This window comes from Rhipicephalus microplus, chromosome X (genome assembly GCF_043290135.1).
Source record: "Rhipicephalus microplus isolate Deutch F79 chromosome X, USDA_Rmic, whole genome shotgun sequence".
Classification (NCBI taxonomy): Eukaryota; Metazoa; Arthropoda; class Arachnida; order Ixodida; family Ixodidae; genus Rhipicephalus; species Rhipicephalus microplus.
In genome coordinates, this window is record NC_134710.1 from 254739197 (window position 1) to 254765655 (window position 26459).

General features: G+C 42.9%; 1 protein-coding gene across 1 annotated transcript in view; it reads right to left on the reverse strand.

Annotated features, from left to right (window-relative positions):
* Positions 1-26459, reverse strand: part of LOC119162265 (protein Wnt-8a-like) — a 108770-nt gene that overhangs the window by 15372 nt on the left and 66939 nt on the right. The window contains exons 2-5 of the mRNA XM_075876581.1: positions 5990-6023; positions 4214-4352; positions 3326-3451; positions 1044-1186 (exon numbers count right to left, since the gene is read on the reverse strand). Of these exons, the coding sequence (XP_075732696.1) occupies positions 1044-1186; positions 3326-3451; positions 4214-4352; positions 5990-6023 (442 nt within the window). The remainder of the gene's footprint in view (positions 1-1043; positions 1187-3325; positions 3452-4213; positions 4353-5989; positions 6024-26459) is intronic.

Genomic DNA, 26459 nt, shown 5'->3' on the forward strand with positions numbered 1-26459 from the left:
GAAGCCTGTTTTGCAATCCTTATATTGCAAGCGACATAGCTGTTTGGCATGCAGAGTTTCAGCAGTGGTTTTAATACAGTAGTACGTTATGCAAGCAACGAATTTTGCAGCGAAAGTTGTTATGAGACCACAACTCGGGTCTCATGCAACTCGGGTCCACCGCCGCCGCTGACGCCAGTGTCCGTAACCACATCGCGCGAAACTAGGGGAAAAAAAAAAACTTAGTACCAATGAGACACTGGGGCTTGCCAGGCTCCGCAGGTTGCCAGCCCAGTATTCTACCACTGAGCCAAGCCGGTGACTCAGATTTGTTGGCAAACTTGCCTTCGGCAGGCTTTATTTCGGGAAAGCAATCGTGTTAATACGACTTATATAGCGTTCAAAAAAAAAAAGCAAAGGAACAAGCAGTCATCGCACAATGGGATTAGCAAAACGAGTGGGTCGTTACACGCTCGAACCCATTACAAAAGCTTCTTTTTGTTCAGGCATTGACTGTGGTGCATGCCCACTTCAAGCATAATTCCTCATCTTTGTCAGCCACTACATGAACAATTGGCACGGAATTTCTCGCAATAGTTTAGCGGATACCACGCTTCTCAGAAGAATGACGAAAAATAACGTAGCGAATGCCGGCGTACTACCCTATTTTTTTATTAATAATGACCGAAGGTGTATCAAGCAGGCGTGCTTGCAGCAATCACCCAATAGTGAATGTTTAGAAAATGTTCTGAAAGGTCTCTCGTCTAGCTTTCACTGTGACTGTGCGGCGCCTTTCGCGCAGGACTGGCGTTTTTCGGTGCCAAGTCGAATAACAAAAAACTCGGCGATTATATGGTGTTATCATTCGGGACATAGTGGAAATACACGTTCCCCTGCACCGACGCGTGCCTCAATATCCAAGTGAAACTGCGTGGTGCTGAATGTTTAGTAACTAATGCCAAGAAAAACTAAAACAAATGAGCTGGTTTCGTAGCAACGCAGAACTATGTGGTGCTAATTGCGTCCCAGTCACGACTGTGTCTCACTCGTGGTCGAGCACTTACCGCTGTGCCAACTTTGTTATTGTGTGCATTCACTGCATCGTTCAGGTCTTTGTTGGCTCCAAACTTGTCGATAAGGATGTGGCGCGAAAAATTTCCTGCGTATTTAATATCAACGCTGCAGCCACCCCAGGACCATCGTGCACCTGTACAAGAATGGCATGGAAACACCCATATCAGTTTTAGTCACTCAAGGAATTTCGAAGAGTCATTAAATAGGCATACACTGTATTTATGGAAAGAAATGTTCTTCTTTGTATTGTCTCGAAGTCATTCGGGACAAACTGATAAGGACGAGATGACACGCACACGTGTGAAGATATTTAGACATTTAAAAAATGTGTTGCCTATCTCTCAGCTTTGGCACGTGGTATGCGATGACCACTACGACCACGTAGGGCTTATAAACACGCATTAACAAGCGGTAATTTGTCTTTTTAATGCATGACAGATTTTGCTGAAGGTGACGTGAGAGAGAGAGGTTGGAGGGGTGGGGGGGGGCGACGCATTAGCTAGACCTATCCAACCTCGCGCAGGTGCTTGCACCAGCGTACAACCAAGCCAGTCAGAGAATTCAGGCGCTGAACTTGGAAAGCAGGAATGCTCCCTGAACAAGCAGAAACCACTGCGAAATGTCTTGCTACGAAACCACTTCTTCGCTTAGGTATGAAGATACATTGTGAGGTGCCTTGTGTAACCATAAATATATTATATCCAAGGCTGTTATGGAATTACAAGTGTGTGCCATAGTTGTCCACCACCGCCGGTGTCCGTAACCACTATTGCTCGAAATGAGAGAAAAACTGAGTAAGCAAAAACACCAAGGACACAGCCGGATTCGAACTCGGGCTGCAGGCGTGTCAGTCCAGCATTCTACCACTGAGCCACGCTGATACTTGAAACCCCTTTGCGAACTGGCCATAGGTAGGCTTGACGTCGGGAAAGCAATCACGTCAATATGGGTAATAAAGCGTTTTGTAACAGCAAAGGAACAAACAGGTGTCACACAATGCTCCTTGCGAAACGAGTAACTCATCGAGTGCTCAACTCATCACAAAAGCATCAGGCATAATGCTTCATCGTCGTCAGCCACAGCACAAAAAAATTGCAGAAAATTCCTTGCAAGTCTGTAGTGGGTACCACGCTTCTCTGAAGAATGAAGAAAGTTGGCATAGTGGATGCCTCTCTACTATGCAAAAGTAGCAGTTACCCAAAGAGTGTTTAAAAGAGGCTCTGAAAGGCCGCTCTTCCAGCTTCCGCTGTGACTGTGCTGCGCGTTCCACACAAACCTGGCTGTTTATTATTATTATTATTATTATTATTATTATTATTATTATTATTATTATTATTATTATTATTATTATTATTATTATTATTATTATTATTATTATTATTATTATTATTATTATTATTATTATTATTATTATTATTATTTAGATAAGGTACAACCCCGACATGCTGGTTAGGTCCCTGACTGATCGCCATTCTTTTTATGACGCCCTATTCGTCGCATTTAGTTAGCAGCGAAAAGACGGAATAACTTGACTGGTCTAATGCGTGAATGTGGACGCTGTTTTTGTCCGCCCCTGCTACATCGCTTTACCAACAAACTCGTGCTCATGCTTGAATTATAGCTCAAGGACCGAACTATGTAAGGTATGGCTATGTTACGCATCATACAGTGTCGGTCTTTGCCTATCTCTGCAGAAAGCTGCCGGCTGGGTGCTCTAGACAAGTTTGATACCATCTGTACAACCAACGTGACAACAAACGCTGTTATTTTGGCCTCCAAAAATGGTAGTCGCACCTGTTTCGAGAGCCTCACGTAGTGTTCCTCACTGCCTTATATAACGTGAGCTATATCGCCATCTCACAGAGGCTTACTCTAGCCTTGTATCAACGACTACGAAGGGGGGTGGTGTCTATTGTTGAATAAATTCAAATAGTTCCTTTACTCTAAGTGTAACCTCTTCTATGTTCTCTTCTTGTTGCATAAATTTCCTCTCCGCCTCAACCCCAACAATGGCGATCGCCCTTTCAGACATCAGCAGAGCTAAGTAGACAGTCACATGTTACTGCCCTGGTGACCATATACTGCATTATGGTAAGCAGAAAATTCCTCGTGTACATTTTCTTCGTTTTATTGGAGAAAATACACAACTGACGGCTACCATAACTATCAAGTTTTCCAAATATGAAAGCATGAATGCTGACTTTACAACAATAGTGTAACTTAAAACAAATTGATTTAATCATCAGATTATTCTATAGACAGTTCTACTAACCGTATGCAATCGCGCGAGGGCGGTCGTCGCATCTGCAGTTTTGTTGGCCTCTGCTGCAGTTCCTGGCGAACATGTGTGTGATCGCTGCGTTAACCATGGCAACGACAAATGCAGATTCACGGGTTGCTGCATAGAAAGTAACGCATTTCAGTACGATGCTGCAGTCACTCTTTCAACACTGCCACTCAATATATACCACGAGTCATGCCCATATAGCACATGCGGAGGGTATAGTTTGATGCAACACGAGGAAAATAGGATATGAGAGTAGGCATCTCCATAAAAAGCACCTCATTTCTCTAATTTTGTTTTTTTTCTTTAATTATGCTTAAGCACAAGAAAATATCTGGGGAAATCATGGATATTACAAATAGCCGCCTCATGTTTCATGCGGCATCAAGTTTAGCGCATAGTGTCCCGATTTGAGGAGAAAAAGTGTAATGCTGTTTTACTCAAGGTTCATAATATAGAACTTTTTCAGTAAAAAAATGCATTTCTCACAGCCTATATATACTCTTGTGAATAGTAGTGCATGAGCATATGACAATGAAAGGCTCCAGAATAAAAGCTCGAAATATTATGCTGCAATGCTAACTTTCAACATCAAGCGTTAAAATCTTCCCGACGTTAAGCCCCAACAATTATTATTATTAAAACCTCCCAACAATGGAAGTCTCTGAAGGAACCCGGAGCCGTGTTTTGAGCGAGTACCATTCGCCTTCGGCGATATGCGTATAAACTCAATAAAGAGTGCAGCTCTGGTTTGGAAGCTAAAAATGACATTCACTCTACGCTCTTGTTGTACGCGTTTACAATAATACCGCGCAGTTGAAGCTTAGTTGGGTGCAGAGCATGCGAGTAGCGACTTAAACCATTTTAAAATTGAACCTGGAAGTTTTCCGTGACTGGCGATGACTTCAAACGCACTTTCCGGGCATGCCCAACGGTCCCACTGGAACTGGGACCGGCATTCTTCGAGTGCTTCCCGCATGCCGTTGTCAATGGTTCCCAGCAACGCGCGCCCAACCTGTCAAACAAGTGGACATTGTAATCCTCGTCTTTGAAAGAACAAGAAGATTTAAAAAAGGCTGTGTGAGAGTGTTTTTCTTTTGTCTTTTTTGTTTTAAAAATCAACCACGAAAGACGTAGGGGGAAAAGTCATGCACAAAAATTTTGGCAAAAATCTCGCCATGTGGGAGAGTGCGAAGGAGAGGAGGAGAGAAGAAAGTCGGGGAGGCCAACTAGATGCTGGCCCAGTTTGCTATCCTTCACTGGGAGGAAGGGGTGATAGTGTAATTAAAAGAAGAATGATGGTGTTATCAGGGTGCAATGCGCCTGTTCATTAGACGCTACAATCATTGTGTTCGGTCCATTAAAATAATAACAATATAACAATGTTCGCGCCACTTTACTGGCCTGCGACGCGTTTGGATATAATCTGAATACATCCTCTGAAGATGGCCTGTGGTCTAGTTGGTTCAACGCACAGCTAAGAACATATCCTTCGGTGACAAAGCGTTCACAAAAAGTGCGCCAGCTCGATACTTCATGAACACTGTCGAAACAGCGAAGCTGGCGCCTACTTCATCGGGACCACTGTCGCCCACATTTGTGCGCCTCTTAATGGTTCACAGACTTCGACCTCATCTATCTTGGCGAGGCACAGTGCTTCTCCTACCGAGTCTCACTAGCACTACGTCAACGAATGGCGAAGCCTCGATTAAGGACAACTGCGCTAAGTGTTCGATGTGTGTTCTGTCGTCTCGTTACAGTTGCAGAAGTCGCATCTGGAGGTGCCCTACATTTCTCTGCGAAAAGTACTTTTTTGTGAAGCTGACTGCCATCACAGGTGGCATGGTAAAGTCGCGTCAAGGCGGGAGCGGTGCGATGCATTTTGCAGCTCCTCGATAGTTCTTAAAGTAGACAGCAGTTCCAGGCACTCAGGCTGATCCGCAAAGTTTGCGACAGAGCGTCAAGAAGGAAGTGAAGGCCCCTCGCAGCCTATGTTTTCGACAATGAAGAAAAAAGAAACTAGAGCTTCCGAGAACAAGTATAAGCCCACTTTGGTCTCAAGTGAACAATATTCCCAAGAGGATGCTGCATTTGGGTACAGAACTAGAATGCTCCCAAGAGGATTTCAGGGGATAATCCCGCCGTTTCTGTTCCAGCGGGAAGCATGTAAGCAGGGTACAAAGGTAACAATGTTTGGCACCCAAGGTGGCTGTCCAACAATCTGTATTGAAAGTTTGCACTTGTGTTTGCGGATGGCACACTTTTTGGTGTTTTGTATATGAATTCAAATGCTCCGGTTATGTCGCCTCCCACCACATCCTCAATTTTCTTTATAGCAAGTGGTACGTTTTGTGTGCAGGATAGCGTTGCGTTCAAGATGGCTTTTGTGTAGCGTATGATTCTTTTGGGCATTTCGTAAATAGCCCATCTACTTAAAACTCGTGGACAGACAACCGGCACACACTATAGATCACAAGCCTGAAATCTGAACGTCCTCCTTTGAGGTCATTCTGTGCGTAATCACAGGTCATGTACTGGTTTCACGAAGATTTACGTGACGGTTAGGGTGGAGCATGTGCACAAAACTAGAAAAGAAGACGAACACGTTTCTTTTAGAGTTCAAAAGCAGTACGGTATCTGCGTGCGACGTACCCTTGATCCAGGGAGCACATGGTTATTTACGGACCTGCGAGTGAAGAAAATACCAGACATTCATTACGCACAATCCTTCACGCATAAACTTCTCATGCTATACTTCTTTTAGTTTTAAGTGTTTCTTTCAGGCTACATTAGCAATTTGTACAATAACTGAGTTGGTCACAGAGGCATCACATGTTGACATAAAATTACCGTATTTAGGACAGCTAGGTAACTTACAATCGGGTGAAAAAAAAAAAAACGGGAGCAGATGAGCTCATACGGAACCATTTTAACACTCCGGAAGTTATTCTAACCAGTAGAACAGGCTTGAAGCATTCAAAACAAGTTGACCAATCTATGTATTTCCTCGAGTCGCCTCCATGAATCACCTCGAAGATTTTGCTCGCCGCTTGTGCGTTGGTTTTGTCACTATCATTCTAGGATATAGGAACGTGATTCAGCAACTTAGTACTAGCACAATAACATCATTAAATTATACGAACGACGACTTTTACTTCCTCCTTGTGATTCGCTTAGGGGGAGCCCTACGCATGAGTTCGGTGGCATCATTACAGCACGAGCGAACTGGTACCTTTACCTGTCATATAGGTTCCTTCAGACTCTATAAAATGGCATTTTGATTGAATTATTTATTACTTTGCCTAAGAAGTACCTACTTAGATTCTAATTTGGTACGCGATGACAAAAGCAGAATAAACAATAAATCAAACAGCACATGTTGCTATATTTATTCACATTTTCATAAAATACTGGAGGCCTGTTCAGAGGCTTAAGCAGGAGTGGTTACATATATGTTCATTATACATAGTATACAGTTAGATTTGTAACACCATAAGAAAAAAAACACAAACACAAAACACCACGCATTGCGATTACAAGAAAACGTGGAATGTATGTAAATACGTACACATTAAAACGCCAAGCATTGTAACAACAACAACAAAAAAGGTAGAACAACTGACAGAAAGACAAAAACAAAAACAATGCAATTAAGCACGCATATTAGCTGTTCAGTAAGTGCCAACATAGCAAAATTCCACAGCTCTCTAGCATCTAAATATTCAAATTCGCTAGTGTGAAATGAGCCAAATACTCTGAAAGCAAGGCATCAACACGCAGTGAAAAAAAAGGAAAAAGTTGGGAATCATATACATAAGAAAGTGCGAACAAATCAAGAGTACCAAAGTAAGGTAACGTCAAAGCAAAATTAAGTACTACTACACCTTTTAACCATTTGTTCTATTAGCTCAGCACTAATTTAGCCATGTCTATGGGAGGGCGTTTCATTAATTTATCTTGCGTTAAGGACCAATTTGTATAACCCCAAGAAATGATTGTCTATTGTAATTAAAAATATTTGTCAGATGTGAAAACGTTAGCATTATGCAATGCCAGCTTGCTTAGTGTGGTGACATATTGTAATGCTAACTCTTTCACGCTAGCATGTGGAGTATGTGAGTCAATGTATTTCCCAGGAGGTAACCCGTTTTAAAGCCTCATTTGCTATCCGCACCATTCTAAATTATATACAAGTGCTAACAGGAGGACACACGCACTGTTCTTCACTTTGGAACCTAAGTCTGCATGCCATATTTTCGATAATAAGTCAATGAAGCGAGGGAATGAACTTCAATGTGAAATGTCTTATACCGTTCGCATACATAGGACGTTAGTATATGGTAATGCGGAGTTTCAGCCATTTTGAAAAGTATAGGCCCTAAAACTGGGTTCACGATGGCTCGCATTGACTCAGTTAAGATAAACACCTAGATACAAGAATATTATCTTGACGAGGTAGTCCCTAAGAATCAAACAAGGAGCTTCACTGACGATGTACATTTATCTTTACCGTAAAGGAAGAATTGATAGCATAAAATGTTTTGAAAAAAAAATGAGTATCTCAACTATGTCCGGCAACAACCAGTGTAACATTATTTAAAAAGAACGCGATATTGGTTTCTGTATTTCGTCCACGCTTAAAGCCAAGTTCATCATCGTCGTCTGGCTACGCCTGCTGCAGGGCAAAGGCATCTCCCATATTCTGCCAATCAACCCGGTCCTGAGCTTTCTCCTGCCACATTATACTTCCAGACTTCTTCGCAGACGTCGCAGCTGAAGCCGAAGGGCGGCTGGAGCAACTGCTGCCGAAAGCGGGCGTTCACACCGGGGAACGCGCTCCCGCAATCACACCACGTTGACGTCGTTGTGCTCGCAAATCCACTTACTCGGCGCGGTGTTGTTGCATTCGTTTGACATCGCAAGCTAACTCGGCGGCGGGGTTTGCAGGATCCACCCGCTGCCCGCGCTTGCATTCCCGTTCGTGATTTCGCGTGGCTTGGACGGCTGAGGGATCATCGGTACGCACTTGCTGTCAGCACTCGGCCTTCCGGGCCTGTTTTTGTGCCGAAAATGCACTATCAGCCCGGCGAATGCGAGTTCTTTCACGTTTCCACTGACGGCACTCTTCTAGAGTTTACGCATGTGAACGCTTTCCGTAGTGGTGCTGATGCGTGCATGCTCGGCGCTACGCCTGCACTGTAAAATGTTGATAATTAAGTGGGATACGAACCCAGGCCATCACGCTTCCCACTAAGTGAATTGTTCACTATGTGTGTCAATTAAGGGCTTACCCATTACAAAGCGCTTCGAGTTAATTACTCATTATCATCAGCAACAACATCAACAAAGTGTGTAGCTGCTCGTATTACTTTTTCAGGTAAGCTGTGTGTAATTACTTATTCCTAATGTGTCGAAGTACAGCATGGCCAGCCCTTTTGCAAATGCATTTGCAGTAGTCATGCGTTCTAGAAAAGTTTCGAATAACCAATGTATTTCGAACAGACGTTACTCAGCTTGCGGTACAGCTGAAGTGACCACCGAGAAACAAAGCCATAGCAATCGAATGAGAAGACGATGCGAACGGGGCTCAATCGCGCTATCACCTTCCACTCTTAAATTCGGAGCTCAAGCGTCCTCATGTTCTTTTACGAAAATTTCACAAACACACACACCCTTGTATGACCAAATCTGAAGAGGCCGGCGTGCTCTAGCAGACGTGTAACTGCCACCACCTAAGGTAGAATCACCCTCCTTAAAGTGTATTGTAAATACGGTTCCGGCAATGAAAGTATATTATCGCGCACAACAGCCACAGATATTGTAGGCGATAAATGAACAATATAACAATAGTCCGCATAACATAAGAGGCGAACTAATCACCAAAGCTTGTCACATCAACGATGCACGCACCGACTTATTATATACTTGTATGCATCCGCATACTTCGCCAATAGTTCGGTCACCTCGACAAGCTTAATGGTAAGCTTTATTTGTATATATAATTTTTATATTTTTTATTTAACAAGTACGTAATAGAAGACATTAACATCTTCAGGTGTGCTCATTGCCGGGGAGCAATATGCTAGCACAAACGTTGTCACTAAAGGTACGCTTTGTTTAGCATAAATGCAAAACATAAGTCCAGGAGCTCCCAAAGACAAGTACGTATCTTAATCGTAGGGGTAAAGATCTTAGGTAAAGGAATTACGCTCTAAGCTTCTCTGGCCCGTATTCACAAAAACGTCTTTTATTAGAAGGGTTCGCAAAAGAAAATTCCAGTATGTCCGTATACCGGCAGATTTATGGCAAAAAGCGCTTACGAATAAAATGTTTTGTTCATTTTGCCTACTACAATTGTAACGCCACGAACTGCTCACGAAAAAAAAAGGCGAGCTCATTAAGCATAGCCGATGATATATTGATAGGGGGGGTTTGACGTCCCAAAACCACCACCATATGATTATGAGAGATGCCGTAGTGCAGGGTTCCGGAAATTTCGACCACCTGGTGTTCTTTAACGTGCACCAGAATCTGAGCACACGTGCCTACAACATTTTCGGCTCCATCACAAGTGTAGCCGCCGCGGCCGGGATTCAATCCCGCGGCCTGAGGGTCAGCAGACGAGTATCTTAGCCACTAGACCACCACGGCGGGGCAAGGATGATGAAGTAAACCGATTCGGTATTTCATAATTCGTGTAATTCGTGCACCAAGTAACATAAGCGCCGAACGCTTTTTATACTTGGTGAGCACGCTGCAAGTGTGGTAGTTTACGTTCATGGATGCGGTAGCACCACTGAACGTATTTATGCGGTTGCGATACAAGCAATGAAATAAAATCTCTGCATAAGGCGTGACTGCTCTTTAGCTCTGTGTTTAGATTCAAGCTATACGCGTACAAGTATGTAGACAAAAATAAATGGGTTAGAGGCGCTCGGATTATATTAAGACGCTCATTGGAAAGTTCGCCGGTTTGTATAGGTATCATTTAATGCCTCGTGCAGAATCTAAAGTAACGACAGAAGAACCTAGCCAAAAATGTTGATTTGAGGTAAAATTATAGCATCGCTACATTTACTGCAGAATGATTAGGGTCTCGTTACAACTTTTGCTACTAATTATATAAACACGTTAAAGTTAGCGTGTTTTTTTTTGTCATGAAGTGCACAAGCAAACTTGTGCGATAGAACTAAAGTGGTGCGTTGCTTTAGATAACAATATAGACGTTCCACTTCTAACGAGAAATCAAATTTATGCCGCACAATACTGTTTCCGAAAGGGAATCACTTGTAAGTCAATCACTCGGCCATATTTACTTCGACCATTACGCTAAAACAGGAAGGTCAATATCTAGAGCGTTTCCACATGGAGAGAAACACGCTATCACAATCTGCTCTGTCGAGGCCCCATCTTCACAAGAGCACATGGCTTGAGGCTAGCCGCGTGCTCATGCTAATTCGGTGCACAGCAAGACCACAAACACTCAAACATCCGGGCCTGTATTTACCAGACAGTTCATATACTGTCGAGTGCTTCGCGAAAATAAAACGTGATAGTTTACTTGCCATCGAAGGAAATGAGCGGCAAATGGCCAGCTTCCCTCGCTAATTATAGGTTCGGCATCTCGACTGGTTAAAATCTGCTCAGATTAATAACCTGAGCGTGAAAGCGTTCTTGTGAATACCGGGTAGTAAAACTGGGAAACGTAGCCCTTATACAGCGATCGACCACACGAGTAGTTGCACGCGTATTCTTTGAGACGAATGTGCGCGTGCGCACGCGAAACTTTGGCCAAATTGTTTTGTTGCAGCAGATCTACACGGCGCATGAATTATTTTCATATAGAGTTCAATGGGAAGAAAAAAAAAACTGGGCTAGTTTGTCGACACTATGCACGGTCTTAAGAAGTGCTAATAAATAAAACCCAGTAACTAAGACGAGACACATTCAAACACAGAAACCAACAACACTCGGCAAGTTCCCATATGAAAGTGTGCCGAGTTTCGTTCGAGTTATTAATACGAAACAAACTAAACTATGAGAGGCACCTGAGGTAGCCACCAGTATGCGCTGAAACTACAGGTAATTTAAACTCCTGCTCAAGAAATTTCCACAATTTATTATTTTCTATTACTACAAAGTATTTTGGCAAACATATATGCAGCTTTTGTTTTAGCCACGCTATTTTAAAGTAAATATATTTAGAAGAAGTTGATGACCGTTGCACATGCTAGTCCTGTTTTCACACTATAGCTGTAAAATTACCAGCTATCCCAAAACTAGACAAAGAAACACTTGAACGAATGGACATTCACACACTCGCTACAGCAGCATAAGTGTTCACACAACAGGGGAGTTCACGCAGCATAGCTGTTGATACCACAGAAATGTTACCACGTAACAAAAGAGTTCGCCCCGCCGCGGTGGTCTAGTGGGTAAGGTACTCGGCTGCTGACCCGCAGGTCACGGGTTCGAATCCCGGCTGCGGCGGCTGCATTTCCGATGGAGGCGGAAATGTTGTAGACCCGTGTGCTCAGATTTGGGTGCACGTTAAAGAACTTCAGGTGGTCGAAATTTCTGGAGCCCTCCACTACGGCGTCTCTCATAATCATATGGTGGTTTTGGGACGTTAAACCCCACATATCAATCAATCAATCAACGGAAGAGTTCACCAAGATGTTCACTCAGCAGACACTGGGCACTTGCAAGTTGTCCACTAGTTAGCACACAGTAAATACAACAGTCATGTTCGCAAGAAAAAATGCTGCATAAATACGAAAGCACGAGAAACATGTAATCAATATAGCGTTCATAATAATTATGAAGAATAATTTCTGCTAGTGGGCAAAACTATTAAACAAATTTCGCGCTGCCGCCAGTTTGGCTTTGTTCTTTTATGAATACAGGGCCCGTATTCACAAAAAAAAAAAAACCACCTTACGGTCACAATTTTTGTAGGAGAATATTTCAGCCAAGTATAATGCGGGATATATCATTAGTGAGGCGGAGCGACCACTAGCAAAAACAAATTCGCGGAAAAAAACTTTTTTGTGAATTCTGCCCCTGTTCTTTGCCATCGAAAAGAAATGTATGGTTTTTTTTTCGCTATGTTTACTGATGTTTCTAATGTTACTGTTCATTTCGTTAATGTTGTTAAAAGCGCAACCACTCGAACAAACACAAAAAAGGAGCATGCTGAAAGACGCGTGCTACATCTCTGTACACGTAAAAAGAAAAATGATAAACTGGATGTTGCGCTTACCAAGCGGCGGTCTTGTTGAGCACGAAGAACATGAACGGTATCGAGAGCGCGTACGTTATGACTTCCATAGGTCGGATGTCCCACAACCGTCTCAGCTTCAACAGGCGTCGAATCTTCGAAGACCTGACACTCAAATGACCCTCCCGTGGGACGTAAACAGTCGTTCCGACAGGTTCGCGGCGTCACACTGGCTCAGGCGAAACAGTGAGACACAGTTCACCCCAGTGGGCCGTAACATCTGGAAACAACTGAACCAGCGAATGCCGGAAAGTGTCGAAGAGGCAGGTCTCTTCGCCTGTGGCTATTACTGAGCCACCCTTGCTTAGGTGTCGCTGGGTGGTCTCGTGAGGGCGCCAGACAAACGTACAAAAGAGGAGGGCTCCATCGCGTCTCTGAGTGTCCTCACCCAGAGACGTCTGGGGACCAGGGGAGGAGGAAGAGAGGGAGTTTCACACAGCCGCGTGTACAAACGGCGAGGCGCGTCCATTTAATTATTACCGAGTCGAGTAGCCGTACTCCTCGCCTCGGCGGATGGTGCATGCTCCTCCAGGTGACAATCTCATTTTACCATTGTGGAGTGACGCTCCCGGTGAAGAGTAAGGTGCCATCATTCTGTAAGTCACGCGTGCACATACACGCACATGTGTTTGTATGCGCCGCTTTTGAAGAAACGATGCATAACAGTCGTGTCGCATACTGTCGCACTTGACACGCGGCAATGACGAAAAATGGAACTCCCGTGGCTGTTACAAAATATGTAGATATATATAAATATCTTTGCAAGCAACGGTTAGCCACTCGTTTTTTGAATTTTAATCATGCGGCTACATGTGCTAGTTTTTTATTTTGTTTTTGTTCAAAACTCTATACCCGAAAAGAAGAAAAAATAATCTTGTCAATCCCAACTTTCGTAGCAACAACATGTGAGGGCCGCGTTCACCAAGCTTTCACTTCGCTAGTGTGTTGCGCAATTGGCAAGCCGAAGGTTTCGTTAATGATATGTTTAGCATCGCGATTGGCTCAAATCTTCTATTGCGAACAATTACACCGCAAAAAGTTATTTGTGAGCATGGGCACATATGAGTAATAATAATGATACAAAGCAGGTGCTTCTACTGGAAATAAATGAAATATTTCATATCAAAGATTATTTTAAAAAAATAATTGTTCATTTTCTAGAGAAAAGAGCAATGTAGAAACCTGTAGGATGTGCGAGAAGATGTTTAGATCTAATAGTAATGTAATGACATGAAGGGGTTTACGTGAGAAAATCTCGATATTATTATGAGCACGTCACACTGCAGGGCTCCGGAAATTTGAACCATCTGGTGCACTTGGATATGCACTAATATCGCACAGTAAACGAGCCTCTAGCATTTCACCAGTATCAAAATTCATTATGTCGACGATAAAAGTAAGAAGGCAAATTCTATCACTTTTATCCAAATTTCATCAAATCTATAGTTCCGAACAGTGATCATATGAGTATACACTGAAAGCTTTACAAAATTTCGACTAAATATAATATTTTCAGCCCGGTTTCCAACTGATTTTGAAACCCATCATCAATGAAACACAGACCAAATATAAATTTCTTCTGAAATAAAATTTCTAAACGGGGAAGTAGTCGTTCACACGCTACAAAAAGTCAACAGCACGTAGCCTTTCGCTAAATTATTTCCATGGATGTGGGATTAACTGCACCACAAAATATGTTTTTTATGACTTGTACTTTTATGAGCAAGCAGTTTACCTATGCCACACCTGTAAAACTACCCACCCCAACTGCAATAAATGTGGCCGTACAATGGCAATAGTGGGACACATGTTACTTGAATGGCCCGCGTACCCCCACGAGATATTTCTAGAGTAATAGCTGAGCGGGCCAGCGGACCCAGAGGAGGAATAGAGAGATAGAGAGAGATGTAAACATTAGAAAAGAAGAGAGTTTGGGGGCCAAAGCATTACCCCGCTACATGGTCGGCGTCCCTATTCCGGGACACCGCATTACGAGGCCTCGACTCGCATCCGTTTCACCAGAGTCTATTGAGACTCCAGCGAGGAGCACTTGAGGAGAGCATTCTCCCATGCTTCTCGTGAAAGGGTAGAAAAAAGGGTCAGGTGGAAATTTTTCGCACATGATCACGTGGCCAGCAAAGTGCAAAACAAAAGCAAGAATAATAGCCGAGCGAATGCTCTGCTTGTTTCAACGGACTACAGCGGAGTAGGGTGCCTTGGTGTTGAACATAGTTGAAGTAGGGCACCACCTGTTGAACACGGTTGAAGCTATAGTATACTATCGACCGATTAGGGGTTTTGCCTGGAGAACGCTACGCACACTCCGCTGAGCGGACGAAATGATCGAACCATCGGCTGGCTCCGTAATATCGCTGGCTCGCTCATCGTACCGCCCATGTGCAGTTTGCGTTCCGCTCGTTCACTGGGCCCGGTGAGCCACTCAGCTATGATTCTCTATTGTGTTGAGTGCCGAATTAACGCATTCTGCCATGCCCTGCCACGGTGGTCTAGTGGCTAAGGTGCTCGGCTGCTGACCCGCCGGACGCGGGATCGAATCGCTGCTGTGGTGGCTGCATTTTCGATGGAGGCGAAGATGCTGTAGGCCAGTCTGCTCAAATTTGGGTGCATGGTAAAGAACCACAGGTAGCTGGAATTCTTGGAGCCCTCCACTAAGGCGTCTCTCATAATTATGATGTGGTTTTGGGACGTCAAACCTCACATATCAATCAACACATTCTGTCACGCTGAGCAAGGTAGGTGGGAAAAAGTTTATGCAGGCTTTCTATTCCTCATTAGTCGAAAGAACCAGTGTCCGGTGGCATCGTCAATATAAATTGTGACAAATTCCCCACCACAATTCGCTTTTTACACGTGCAATGATGTTAAATAATTAGCAGTATGAATTAATCCAATCAAGTGAAGCAGGAGTGAATCAAGGCAAATTAAAATGAATCAAAAGTTAACCAAGTTACATATATGACAAGGATTTGGGGACATCTGCATGTAGCGCCATCTCTCGTCAACCACAGCGGTGGCGTGCCGTAAATGAATGAAAAATAGACGAAAAAAAATGTACTTGACGAAAAAATCTAGTTATAAAAAACGACTCCAGGTTCTACTCAGCAGAGAGTTATTTAGACAGTCTGGCAAAGTTAGTGTCGCGTGGCTTCCCAGAGTGTTTAAAATTTAACAATGAAATCCCATGTGTTTTTATTGGAGGTGTTCAATTGTCGTGGTAAGCCACAAGCTCTGTTGTGCGATACCGCAACATTGCGGAAATGGAACTGTGGCTCTCTGGCACATATAACCCGGAGTCTTTTTTGATCACCATTTTTTTTTCAAGATATGATTTTTCTCATCTATTTTCCATTCAGATGTGGGAGGCCGCCGAGACATGGCGCCACGACCAGGTGCCCCAATTTTCGGGAATGCGTGATAATTAATGTAAGCTACATTCAAACACCACAGAGTAACCTAACGCACATTAAAGCAAAACATTGAATCAAAATTGACTAAAGAGTAGTTAGCAACGCTTCGTCGAGCACATAAGCCTGTGACCTCCTTAGCGTTAGTGATAGGGGCCTGGTGACTTTTCATCAGCGTTAGGTGAGATCATTATGCATCGCTTTGTCAAAAGCCCATAAACCACTAACGAACACTTGCGCGATCCTCTCTGCATTTGCACCTATCCACAGAGGGCATCAAGACATCATCTGTCTGATTAGTGATGTCACGCGATGCAGACGCTGCTGTGGGGGCGTCAGACTGGTGGCAAGTGCGCGTAGTCTGTTCTCTTTCTATTCGCACATCCAGGAGCTGCCCTCGGTATAGCTGGGGAGACGACCCGACGAAATCAGCCTAGCGTAGGAATGGTCGAAACGAGCTAGGGCCCCGTTTCGTTTATCAAACGTATGCAGCCCTTGTTGCGTTCTCTGTTGATTCGCGCACATCTGCAACGCCGCAACTAAATTTCGAACTATATATAAGTGGTTTAGGAATCCTTTCATAGGCAGATGGGTATCAAACGATATTTGTCTTCGGGGAATCCTAAATCCCGCGTCCGACCCTTCAAAACTGTGGTGGGCTATGGGTTTATAGTTCAGATACCTCGCACATTACTTTACCGAAAAAAAATTCAGCCAACACTGACTTATTGTTAGAGCAAGGCGTGAACTATTCATCATCATGTGACCTAAGAATATTATAACCACTCAGCTTTAGCGTTACCATCAGCCTTATATCGGCTCACGTTCTTCCTCCCGTTTACGCACACACTGTTCAACGCATTAGCTTTCATTCGCCAGCTCAATATTTATTGACAAGAAGCAGGAATTCAGAGAGATGTTCCTTGCCCCCCCCCCTCCCCAAACAGACTCTTTCAAGACAAGCTCTTGATAGAAATATCTTCTATGAGTCACATCTTTCAATAGGAATGCATATGCAGCCACTGATAACGCTTATTTGAAATTGCGAGATCAAAATTCGCACCGTAGAGCACCGGTTATGCAAGATATTGGCGTTAAAGCGCATTAGCACCACTATCGAAAAAAGCTAATTGTACGCTAATAGACCCTCGAGTCGACTCACAGTCTGGGTGAGTCCGAGTGAACCTTAGTTTGAGTTTGAGTCCGAGTGAGCTCGGTTTGAGAAAAAAAAAATAATAGTGAGTTTGACTGTGTGAGTGCGAGTGAGTCCGGCCACGAAAAAAATTCGGTCAGTCCACGTCTGAGTGAGCTCTAAGGGCAAAATGTATTTCATAAATGAGTCTGAGTGAGTTCCACATCTTCTGCCGACCTATGAATATCACTACTATCTTGATTCACCTTTTTTTTTGCTTAAGCTGTCGGTAATTTGTGCTTCATCATAAAAATCTATCATGAATCGGCACCCGCTCTCTTCATTCTCCTTACAGTAAAGTGCAAGATTTCTCGGGTGGGTCTGCGCCACAGGAATCGGGCAGGTCCCACTACCGTGTACAGTAGGTGCGAGTGTCAAACGATAACGAACACTTAAAAAGAGACAGATAGATAAAAACAAATAGATAGAAAATATAAAGAAAAAAGGTGCTAACATCAACATTAACAACAACAACAACAACAACAACAACAACAACAACAATAATAATAATAATAATAATAATAATAATAATAATAATAATAATAATGATGATGATGATGATGATGATGATGATGATGATGGTGATGATGATGATGATGATGATGATGTGGGGTTTTACATCCCGAAACCGCGACATAATCACGAGGAACGCCGTAGTGGAGGGCCCCGGAAATTTCGACCATCTGGTGTTCTTTAACGTGCACTGGCATCGCGCAGTACACAGGCCTCTAAGCATTTCACCTCCATCTAAATGCGACCACTACGGCCAAGGAATCGAACCCGCGACCTTCCGGTCAGCAGTCGAACGCCATAGCCACTGGGCTCCCGTGTCGGACCAAGAGAGTGAGAGAGAAAGTGATGGGAGAAAAGAGGAAAATAGAGAGAAATGAAGATAATACGCATTTAAAAACATAAAACGACAGAGAAAGAGAAAAATTAGTGAATTAAATAAAATAAATAAATACGGAAAACGACAAAAAAGACAAATGGGGGCATGGAAAAAGAAAAGAGATAGAAAGAATGAAACAAGAAAAAGATAGAGAAAAACGGTGAGCAACACAGAAATAAAAAGAAAGAGAGAAATAAAGATAGAAATAGGGAGAAAGAGAAAGAAAGTGAAAGAAAGAAACAGAAAAATAAATATAAAAGAAACAGGGGGAAAGATCCAAATAAAGAGAAACAAGGAAGGCCACCAATCTGTTCCTTCAGGTTTAGCTCCATTAGTGCGGAGCTGCCATAATTTCTCTCGCTTTCTCTCCATGGTTTTCTTTTATTCTTCTTGCCTCTCACTACACCGGGATAGCTTTTCGGGTAAACATCCGAGCATTGCGACTGTACTGAGCCACCGCGTCAACATTAATGACAGTGCAGTCCGGCATCCAAAAAGTTTCGTCCTACTGCGACGAACTTGCACATGAACTTAAGCATTGCAAGATCTTTTCACATAAATTTTCCAGGAATAAAAGAAAACAATTATTTTAATTTCATAAAATGTTTCCCTTCAAAACGGCTGATTATGTCGAACACCTCGATTTTACATTAACTGCCACATTAGACAAAACACGTAATTAACACTCTTTTTTGGGCCAGCTAGTGAACTATTGAGCACGCCAGCGCTGCCCTATTATGCATTCATGTAACGTCGATAAACTTGCAGTCAAGACTTGTATGTTGCCGCAATTTTTTTTTCGAGAAAATTTCAAACATGCACCGAAAAAGTTGAAGGAAACCTTGTGTTTAACTAATGCTATGCTGAGACAAAATATAGAGGGCTCAGGCTGCGACATTTGTGACCGGTCATTATGACTTCACCATAAGGGGCCCACAGATTAACAACTACAGTTTTGTTGACGACTTTTGTAGCCTATATTCATCCTTAATTGAAATTCAGCAACCATTATATGGATCAACAAGGAATTGCCGTAAAAAAAAAGATTTGGGGTAAAAAGGTCGGTATTTATGTGTTCATTATACATATTAACCCTTGCAGAATTAACACTCCGTGAAGATATTCTTGAAGCTTTGCTTCATTAGGGCAAGTGACTCTGCTTGTTCCGTCACACGTTGATTTCTGGCCGCACTATTTCCTTATTCCATTCTATTGCGAGCACGTTTCTCTCTTTCGGCACTTGTTAGCTTTTTTCAAAGATATTTTCATATAAATTGTTTTCAGGGCTCATGACCTTGTTTGCCGATGTTTGTGCTTGCTGCTTTTTTAGTGCACTTCAGCAATGCCTTTGGGAAATATAGGTAATGGTGTCGCCCCTAAATAAATAAATAACATTTAAATTAAAACACAAACTATGATGGTTTACTAAAAGTCTTCACAGAAAAACTTGAAATTGATGAAAAAGAATGAAAGAACGTGGACACTATAGTGAAATGTGAGTATGCAGCGCATATCATTCAGGCTGGAAGAGTTTACAGTTATATTAGTGGACCTAAGATAGCAATAGCAGATAACGTTAAAACTGCTATAAATTTATGGACTTAGATAACGGCAACAGTGTAGTATTGCCCCATAAAAAATTAAACGGCCTATCTCACACTCACTAAGCAAACAGCGAACTCTCACGTAATTGAATCACTTCAGTGATTTAACTACAATCTTTGACACATATTTCCAGTTTAAAAAATGAAATACTGTCGTTTTTGGGCTAAAATTAAAATACGATCCTGAGGCATGCCGTAGCAGAAGAATCCGGATCAATTCTGAGCCAACGAGGTTATTTCGTTTTTGGGCCAAAATTAAAATACGATCCTGAGGCACACCGTAGTAGAAGAATCCGGATTAATTCTGAGCCAACGAAGTTATTCAACGTGGCCTTAATAAAAGTATAAACGTTCTTGCTTTAGATCCGATTGATACAACCGGGAATAGAAAAAACCACCCTTTCTTTAATAGTGCAACGTAATAGCTGTGTATTTCCAGTTAGTGAAACATCAGCCCGTGTTCACGCAGAAATAAAAATTTTGCGCTATATATATACATATATATATATATATATATATATATATATATATATATATATATATATATATATATATATATATATATATATATATATATATATATATATATATATATATATATATATATATATATATATATATATATATATATATCGTACGAGCGAGCCAATTAAGGCCAATCACGTTACTGGACCTGTTAATAGCGTAGGTGACTAGCCAGTTACAAATTGCGTTTACGAACGGTAAGTGCTATCAATCTCTAGCGAAAAAGCTGCAATAATTACATTACATAAATATGGAATCAAGACAAAACGAACGCTTCCAATTGGGAACCTCTGCACTGACTGTTACATTCGTAAAAGTTAGCCGATAAATATTTGCCGACGTCGAAGATGATGATAGAGCTCGAGAACAGAACGATCACAAAGAGACAAGAAGGAGACGAGCGATCTTTGTTTGGGTTCTCGCGCTATAACTATCGTCATGTTATACCATCTAGCCCAAACTGTCACACCTCGAAGATGAAACCGCGTGCTTCAGGAGAAACCGTTGAAGCCCTCCATATAAAGATATGCTGAGGTGAAGCTGACACATACAGCCACGGTGTTTCTCCCTGGAATAATCCCGGCGTTTTTTTGTTTGTTTGTTTGCTAAGCTTTTCTCAACTACTGGTTACATTTGTCTAGAAATCTCAATTGGTGTTCGCCGCCTGTCTACTGTCTTCATCTTTATTGCACCAGCGTTGAGTAGTGGGACTTGCCCAACTTCTGTGGCACTTACCCATTCATGAAGATGATGTTTTTTTTTTGTACACACGTTTTTGTACGCACCAAAGTTTTTACGGTTAGCTTAAACACCGTCGCTGTAAAAATAATGGTGATAAACTATTATAGTATTAGCGATAGTTTGTTAGGTGTTACGTAATTATGCAAAGTTGATGCACGCAACGTTGACGTTACTCTTCCGTTGTCTGTATCGCTGATTTGTTGCTAAGATGAGCAACCATAGTATCTGTACACAGTGCCCACCTGCTACGGTGTCAGTAGAAACTGACAGTATTGAAATAAATAAATAAATAAATAAATGGTAAGGATAGTTATAGAATTCACAAGCCAAAACCATGATATGCGATGGGGTGCGCTAATTGCGTTTGTGTGTGTGTGGGGGGGGGGGGTAACTGTGAGGAAGTTTATATTAATTTTTACCGCTTAAGTTCTTTAACGTGCATACAAATCTAAGTAAATTGTCGTTTTCTTTCACTTCGACCCCATCGAAATTCGGGCACCGTAACGAGCATCCTACATTGTCCAAAAAGGTGCATTTTCAATTAAAAAAAAACAAAAGTGGTACTTCCGCTTTTGTGAAATTTGTGGTGCCCTAATGAATTCCGCCAACTACGTTAGCTTCAGGAAAGTGAACGGAACAATAACAAGAGCCACCTGGTCTACCTGCACGTGCGATCCTCCTGGAGAGCTTTACTTTTGTCAAGAAACACGGCACTTGCGAGGAGGGCCGTCTAAAGCGATAGTGTTCTTGAAGACACGTGTTGGGCTGTCTACCGTATAATGAGACCTATGGCACGCATCTAACTGTCTTTGTAACATCAGAAGACCTCCTCCCCACGCTCGTCTCGCGTAGGTGACCCTGGTTGTTTTCAGTTAAGGCGTCACAACAATCGTATCAGCACCACACAAGCAGCAGTCGTGGTCACTTGTGTCGACCTATATATACAAGGGCTCAGCGTTTTCAAGTGAGTGACTAAACTGCGACCTGTTTTCACTTAAGTCGCGCGGCGTGCTCCTACCTCGACGAGCGAGCTGTCGGACACGCTGGCACCGTCTTTCTTTTGTGTGGGGACCGGGCTCCCCCGTCGCATCTGGACTGGGCTGTGTCGGAAGACAACGTCCGTGAAACCGCAATCTTTTCGGGGAATATCTCTGTTCACGCACCGGGCTGAATGTCGGCGCAAGACTCTTTGGGCCTTTCTCTGCCATGCCTCTCGCCACCTTGTCGTCAATAAATATATCGGAATTTACGTCATCGGTGTGCACATTTTCACAAGTGAGGATTATTTTTTTTTTCTCAGCCTTGGGTTAATTTTTACGCCGTTGAAACAGTGCAAGTGCGTGGGATGCTCCCAACTGTCTCCTTTTTCAGTTTTTTTTTCTAATCACTCTATCTCCTAGTTTTTATTTCTGTGACTTCTATATCTTGTCTTCTGTATCTAGAAGAAAAATGTTTCTCTAGAACTGTTCATCAAACAAGCAATAACCAATTACATGTATTAGTGAAAGCAGTCAGCAAATATGGCAAACGGCTATTGCGGAAGGAAAAAGGGATGGATGTGACTGCTCGTGCGATCAGCTCTCGCTGTTGAACATACAATGAGCCCTGCGTCTGCTAATATTTTTATATCATTTTTTTATTTTCAACCTAAAAATTTACTGCGCATTCAATATAAACAATCGGAAAGAATTCATGGGATCTGCAGAGATTGTTGTAAAGGCTATTCTAAATTTGTTCTTCATTCAATCCAATTAAAGCGCATGCTGTAACTTTTTTCTTTCTAAATAGTTGAGAATGATTGGCAGCTATCTTTCTCGGCCCGTACATGCTGTTTTACCAAGCGATTTCTACAAAATACTTGGATGGAACATCCGCTGTCTGACTTTTGGATTTCTCTTGCATTGCTCTCTTGCAAATCCTTGCGTGTATGGATATTACAGCGCTCAACGGTGGCCCAATAACTGGCTGTTTGAAATACGTCGGCACCAGCTATTGTTTCATACATTAGGTTGATTTTTCTTGTTTTTGTAGAATCTGAGTGCCATTGCATCATCCACTTGCAGCGATCTTTTAAATGTGCACTAAGTGAAAGTATAATGTAGAGCTAGATGAATTTATTATTGCTATAGAAGTGCACGTAGTCAAACGACTTCATAACGAAGTGCTCGGAACCTTTACGACTTCACTATACAAGTCCTTTCGTTCCACAGGCGTTCACTGATATGACATGGAACTGCACTTGTTTCATGCCTTATAACACATCACTTTATCGCGTAGAATAATGCCGCAAAAAGTCCCACTGTGGCTCCTTAATTTCAACCACCCACGCCACAACGGTAGAGTTTCAGTAATTACCGCCTGAACTTCTCCGTGTACTCTCTGTACCATTGAGTCCGTGCTAACGCCACAAGAGAGGTACCATCAACTATAACGTGCGGCGGCACACGATTTTTCATATTCACCATTTGACCGCGTTACGAAAGCTCTGTATTTGAATCCACAAAGCTGTCAGTTCGTAGGTACTCTTGTGTATGTCTATAAGCGTCATCAATAATATTCCAAGTATTATGATTAGCTTCAAGTCTATCTTACGAAAAATTCTACCAAAAGACGTTCTTATCATTGGCTGTGGTCATACGAATGAAAAATTTGCGCTTACAATTTTCTTTACTGTTGCTTCAAACGCAGCGTCTCAATGCCTTATGACGTCCTTATGTATACAAGGTATATTCATCGCAATTTCGCGCAAATAATGGAAGCGGTATACTTTACGCATTTCCTGTTTCTTATGGGTACCAAGAACACTATAAAGTGATGCTGCGCCCTGCGAGGTGCCATTGATTTCATTATGAATTAACCGGCTAATTGGCGGTCAGTGTTCTGCGACTCAAAGGCGGCTCTACAACGTATTCACTCGGCCCTTCATCACGGATTGTACGAACAACTTCTATGGGAGATACAAGAAATGCTGCACTATATGCGACTGAAAAAGGACACAACGTTGTATTTCTGTGGGTACCAAGCCATTGCGGTATCTCCGACAATGACCTCACAGATGAAGCTGCCTGAAAAGCACACGCAGACACATACCTTGTTTGTACCTTTATCGAGAATTCACGAGCTTGATACTTAAGCCGGTACAAAACACAAAAGTCCTTACAGTTCACACATTATCGATTGCATTCTCTCGACCCGCCTCTACGACTGCGGCTTCTACCTGGTATTTCCCGGCAGCAAGATAGAAGTGTGGCAGCTTGGGCTAGTTGGTATGGCATGACGATAGTTATAGTGCGAGAACAAAACGATGACACAGAGACAAGAAGGACGAGTCCTTCTTGTCTCGGTGTCTTCGTCTTGTTCTCGCGCTATAGCTATCGTCAAGCAAGATAGAGTGTTGTGCCGTCTGCTTCTGGATGTATAGCATTCACCAACGCCTTGAACATTGAATGAACATTTTGAAGGTACTGCCAAAATCACTCAAACACCACTAGTAATTCGTCCACACACTAAGGAGCCTGTTACTCACAGTTTTAGTTTTCATATGTTCGACCACTCACTTCAAATTTCAACATTTTGTCATAAGTTCACTATTGATGCGAGCGCAATGTGTGCAGTTCGAGAAATAAGGTACCATCACACACACACACAAAAAAAAACCGATTGCATCTCTCTTTTATACGTTGTTGTGCGCGTTGTCTAATATTATGAACAACTGTAACCATAAGCGCTCACTTATCATTTTTTAATGAGACGAAAACTAGGCAGAGAAAAACGTATTTTACGTAATGCCTGTTTTTTAATGTGTTTTCTTTTATTTTGCGCATTTTTATATAAAAACGAGGACTTGAATGGCGAAAAGAACCGTCCACCCACGGTGTATGAAGCAACGCCACTAATTTTTGGAATCGCCCTGAAGAATGTCTCTGTTCCCAGGCGCTTCTTCATTGTGCGTCATGTGAAGCCCTCCTAAAGCTGTGCAGTGTGGTGACGAGTATAATAGCGCGTGCGCCTATCCGTCGCCGTGGTGGTGAACAGAGACACGACTGCTCAAGGCGGCGTGCTGACAGGTGCTAACCGCCACCATATGACGAGCCCCTGCGAGTGCCCACTAGGCGCCGCCATCTCTCACCCGTACACGACGCTCAGCACGCGGAGGGCGGCCTCGTCTGTGTGTCGCTGCGTCTCTTTTTTTTCTTTTTCATGCGTGTTTCGCGGCGGGGCAGCACTATTTATATAGGCTAGGTGGCCCCGAAAACGGTCACCGTGGCTACCGTAAAGTGGAGAAGTGGTCTGAAACACGCATTTCATGTGACGACCCGCCACTTTTTACATAGCGACAGGAACTGCCAGCGGCTGTCTTTCAACTACAAACAGTCTGTACAGACGATAGCATCCGTGCTGGTTTTTTTCGCTGCTGGAAAGGAAGAGACGCAGAAAGGTGACACCGTTTGAAGGTTGATCCACAGTCACTTAAAACGATAAGTCGAACATTAGACACCCAAACAAAACGACCTTATTTTAGCTGCCTTTTTAAAAGCATGCGATCGCGCATCGCTAGTACTAAAATCTGAATGGACAGTAGGCACGGCCTTGGTCTCACTATACGTATACATAGTGAATGTTTAAAGGACTATACCTGGCAATTGTAATATTTATTGAGGATTTGCCCACCGACATTTGCGCCAACGTAAGACGTTTTGCTGGCGACTCTAAAAAAAAATGACTCCTTCTCTTGAGTAGATATATATGTGTGGTTTAACGTCCCAAAACTACCATATGATTATCAAAGATGCCGTAAAGGAAGGCTCCAGGAATTAGGACCATACGGGGTTCTCAAATCCGAGCACACAGGCCATTTTTTCACTTCCGTCGAAAAAGCAGCCGCCGCAGATTTATTGATTGATATGTAGGGTTTAACGTCCCAAAACCACCATATGATTATGAGAGACGCCGTAGTGGAGGGCTCCGGAAATTTAGACCACCTGGGGTTCTTTAACGTGCACCCAAATCTGAGCACACGGGCCTACAACATTTCCCCCTCCATCGGAAATGCAGCCGCCTCAGTCAAGATTCGATCCCGCGACCTGCGGTTCAGCAGACGAGTACCAATCTCCACTAGACCACCGCGTAGGCTTCTTCTCTTGTGTCGACGTAAGACATTTTACTGACGGTTCTCTAAAAAGTAATCACTTCGTCGTCGTCGTCCCCCCTCCTCCCCGCGCCTACATGCATTACCAAAGCCTACCGGATGAAGAAGTGTTCTTGCGTGCATTCGTTGCAATACACAGAATACCCCAGCTAACATTACCTACAGTTCAAGTTGCTAACTAAGGCATGGAGTAAGTAGCGCAGTTTGTGTGTGCGTGCGTGAGTGCGTGCGTGTTGCCTCAAGGGACGCACAACCAATTTTTCTCGACCCAGTTTTTACGGCACAACAGAAAGCTCACCATTCTCGGTGTTTGTAGC